Raw genomic sequence first — 3,245 nt, 5'->3', positions numbered from 1 at the left:
ATGGCCACCGCCATTCAGAACCCGCTCAAGTCGTGAGTGTCCCTGCCGTCCACGTCCCTCTGTAACCCCCGCCTTTCCCCCGCCCTAGCTAGGGGCGGTGGGTGGGATGCAGTGCACGGAGGGTAGTTGAATGCCCCGCCCAGCGCAGCCCCCATACCCCCGGGGGGGTCCACTCCCCTGTGTCTCCGTGGGGTTGGGGTTGGGATTGGGAGCTCCTTCAGGGTCGCGGGGGAGCCCCTTCTTTGTCGCTGTCAGTGAAGGAATGTGGCGCGGGCTGGGGAGGGGTGGGGGGTGGAGGCCGTCTTCCCACCCAGAGTGGGGGTAGGGGCTTCCTTCTCCTCCTCTTCCATCTCTCCTCCTCCTGGTCTCCCGGGCGCCGGGCCTGCCCGGACATGGGGCTGGGAGTCCGGCGCCTAAGTCCAGACCTCAGTCTCCAGGGTCTCTCTTTCTCCCCTCATCAAAGCACCTTTCTCTCTTTTTCCCTCTCTTTCCCGGCCCCCGCGACCGGGGGTGGGAGCTGAGATTTCGGGGATTCCCGGGGAGATCCCTGTTGTCTCCCTTTTTACTCCTCGGGTCTCCAGGACCTAGAAGCCCCGATGCGCGGTCAGCTTAGAGCGTGGGATTCCTCCCTTGCCCGCTCATACACATCTAACTCGAGCATCTCCCATCCTCTTGGGGACAGGATGCCTCCGGGGAGGGCTCTGGGAGTGCCCTCAGTCTCCGAGAATTCCCTCCCTTTCTCCCTGCCCAAGTCCCTTCTCCTTTCCTTAGCTTCCTCCTGGGCCCAGTGTCTGGGACCCAGGATGTCTGGGTTCGAGCCTAGCACCCTCCCATATCTCCCCTCTCCTCGATCTCTTCACCTCTTTCCCTCGTCGGGACCCTGAACTCCAAGGTCCCAGCGCTCCCCACCCCTTTTCCCAGGCGGGTACTGCGTGCTCCGAGTGACAGGCGCGCGGCCGCTGGCGTCCACCCTCCTCAGCTGCCCAGCGCGCACTCCCCTCCCCCTCTTTTCGTGCTAGGGTAGAAGACATAGGGGCGGGGGTTACCTTCCCCAACCTTCCCCCAACCCTTTGCGCCCCCTGCCTTGACCTTGAGCACCTGTGCTGGGGGGTGAGGAGAGGGGAGGGGCTCAGGAGCGCTCCTCATCCTTAGGGCTGTGCCAGGTGTGTAGACCTAAAGCCCCCAGTTGCTTCTCGTTTCTGGCGGAGAGAAGTTGGGAGAGATGGTGGGCAGAGGCTCCTAGGCACGCACCTACACGTGTGGCTTAGCGGTGTGCAAAAGCAGGTTTAGAGGGCGGGTGTGGGGCTTGGGTTAGTACGAGATGGTGTGTGATGGGGACTCCTTTCAGCTCTACGTCAGGAATAAGAAAAGGGTGGCCGAAACCGGTTTGGCTCAGTGGATAGAGCGTCAGCCTGCGGACTGAGGGGTCCCAGGTTTGATTCCGGTCAAGGGCATGTACCTTGGTTGCGGGCACATCCCCAGTAGGAGGTGTGCAGGAGGCAACTGATCGATGTTTCTCTCTCATCGATGTTTCTAACTCTCTATCCCTCTCCCTTCCTCTCTGTAAAAAATCAATAAAATATATTAAAAAAAAAAAAAAAAGAAAAGAAAGAAAAGGGTGGAATATTCCCCTCCAAGTTTCCACCTGAGTCTGTAGGTCAAATTGTGCTGGCGGACAGACAAGGGCCTCCTGGAGGAGGTGAAGTGTCTACATGAAGGCCCCAAATGGGTGGAATTGATTTGAGAGTTCTGGGATGGGGAAGGAGAAAACCTGGGTTTTGGAGGTTAGAGGTGTGGGGAGTAAGTGTTAGAGGGTGTGTTGGGGAGCTGTGATGGTGGTGGCAGGTGAGAGAGGAAGGTGGCAAGGGCACCCTCTGAGCTGAGCTGACAGGTCAGGGGCAGGGCTTACTGTGGACATATGGAGTGGCCACTATAGGGGCCTGGAGGCCAGAGTGAGAGTGGGGCTGCCAGCATATTTTACTATTCCCCTTGTCACACCTCCGGGCCAGATGTGAAGCAGAGACCCCCTCCCTCAAGGCCTTACCTGGAGCAGATGGGGAGAATTTGTGGAAGGGGTTTAAGACTAGAGGTGTGTGTGTGTGTGTGTGTGTGTGTGTGTGTGTGTGTGTGTGTAGAAGTGACCATGGATTGGAGGCCTGAGAGGATCTCTCTCATCGCGGGGAGGTGAGGGTATGAAGTAACAAAAGAGGTGAAGGCTAATATGCCTCCTCTGTCTACTGGAGAGCCCCCTAGTGGGTGTTTTCATCCATGCGGAGGCTCAAACCTGAACACAAAGTTTGGACTAGGAGGGCTGTGGGTGTGTGCATAGAGAGAGTGTGTGTGTGACTAGGTGAGTCAACTCGCACTCTGAGGATTCCTTAGGGTAGAGTTATTGTGAGAGACAGTGGGAAAGAGAAGGCAGTAAGGCCCACTTGGGGACACAGACATCTGGGTGAGTGAATTCTTCCCCCAGTCACACTTCAAACAGCCTCCAGTAGCATTGACCATTTACTATGTGCCAGGCATTATTCTTTCTAGTAATGGTAATTATATTACCATTTTACATCTTAGTACATATCAGATTCTTTTTGTGGGATGAATTTATTGAGCACCTACTACCTGCCAGGTACCTTTTAAAACACTTTACTTATAGTTACTCATTTAATCCTCACAACAATACAATGAGGCACCACTCTGATGAGGAAACTGAGGCCCAGAAAGATTAAATCATTTGCCCGAGGTCACATGGCCACCAAGTGGCAGAGCCAGGATTTGAACCTAAGAGGTGTGGCTACAGTCCCTAACTAGCACCGCCACTGTTTGGCCTTCCAAGGGGTTGAACAGGTTGGGTGGGGTCACTGTGAGAGTGACAGCCTCGAGTGGGACCCACAAGGCAGGGTTCTCTGGAGCTGGGCGGGACTAGGGAGCGGGGGTGGGGAGGGGCAGTGTCAGTGAGCCTAGTCCGCGTGAGTGCGGGGTTGTGGGTGGACGTTTGTGTGGGCACCTGTAGTGTCTCCGAGTCTCCTGGCACTGAAGGATGTGTGAGTGTAAATGCCTGTGAGTATATGTGGGGTGTGGGGTGTGGGAGTGGAGTGTGCGTAAGTCTACGTGGGAAGCGTGAGTGTATGTGTGAATTTGTATGTAAATGGCCGTGTGCGAGCCCAGGTGTGTGTATGAGTGAGCGTGTGTGAGTGACTGCGCTGCCTGGGCCCCACCTCTGCATCCGCGTCCCCGCGGGATCCCGC

At 56.4% G+C, this 3,245-nt stretch overlaps 1 protein-coding gene across 5 annotated transcripts in view; it reads left to right on the top strand.

The window, feature by feature from the left end:
- Positions 1-3,245, top strand: part of DPF1 (D4, zinc and double PHD fingers family 1) — a 12,387-nt gene continuing 9,142 nt past the window's right edge. For 4 of the 5 annotated variants that reach the window (XM_005872379.2, XM_014544701.1, XM_014544699.1 and 1 more), the window contains exon 1: positions 1-32. In XM_005872379.2, coding sequence (XP_005872441.1) covers positions 1-32 — 32 coding nt within the window. Of the gene's footprint in view, positions 33-3,036; positions 3,058-3,245 lie in introns of those variants that run through there. The other variant, XM_005872380.2, reaches the window with a different exon arrangement.

The sequence above is a fragment of the Myotis brandtii genome, unplaced genomic scaffold (assembly GCF_000412655.1).
Source record: "Myotis brandtii unplaced genomic scaffold, ASM41265v1 scaffold379, whole genome shotgun sequence".
Taxonomy (NCBI): Eukaryota; Metazoa; Chordata; class Mammalia; order Chiroptera; family Vespertilionidae; genus Myotis; species Myotis brandtii.
Note: the sequence above shows the minus strand (reverse complement) of the source record. Positions and strands in the feature narration are given on the sequence as shown.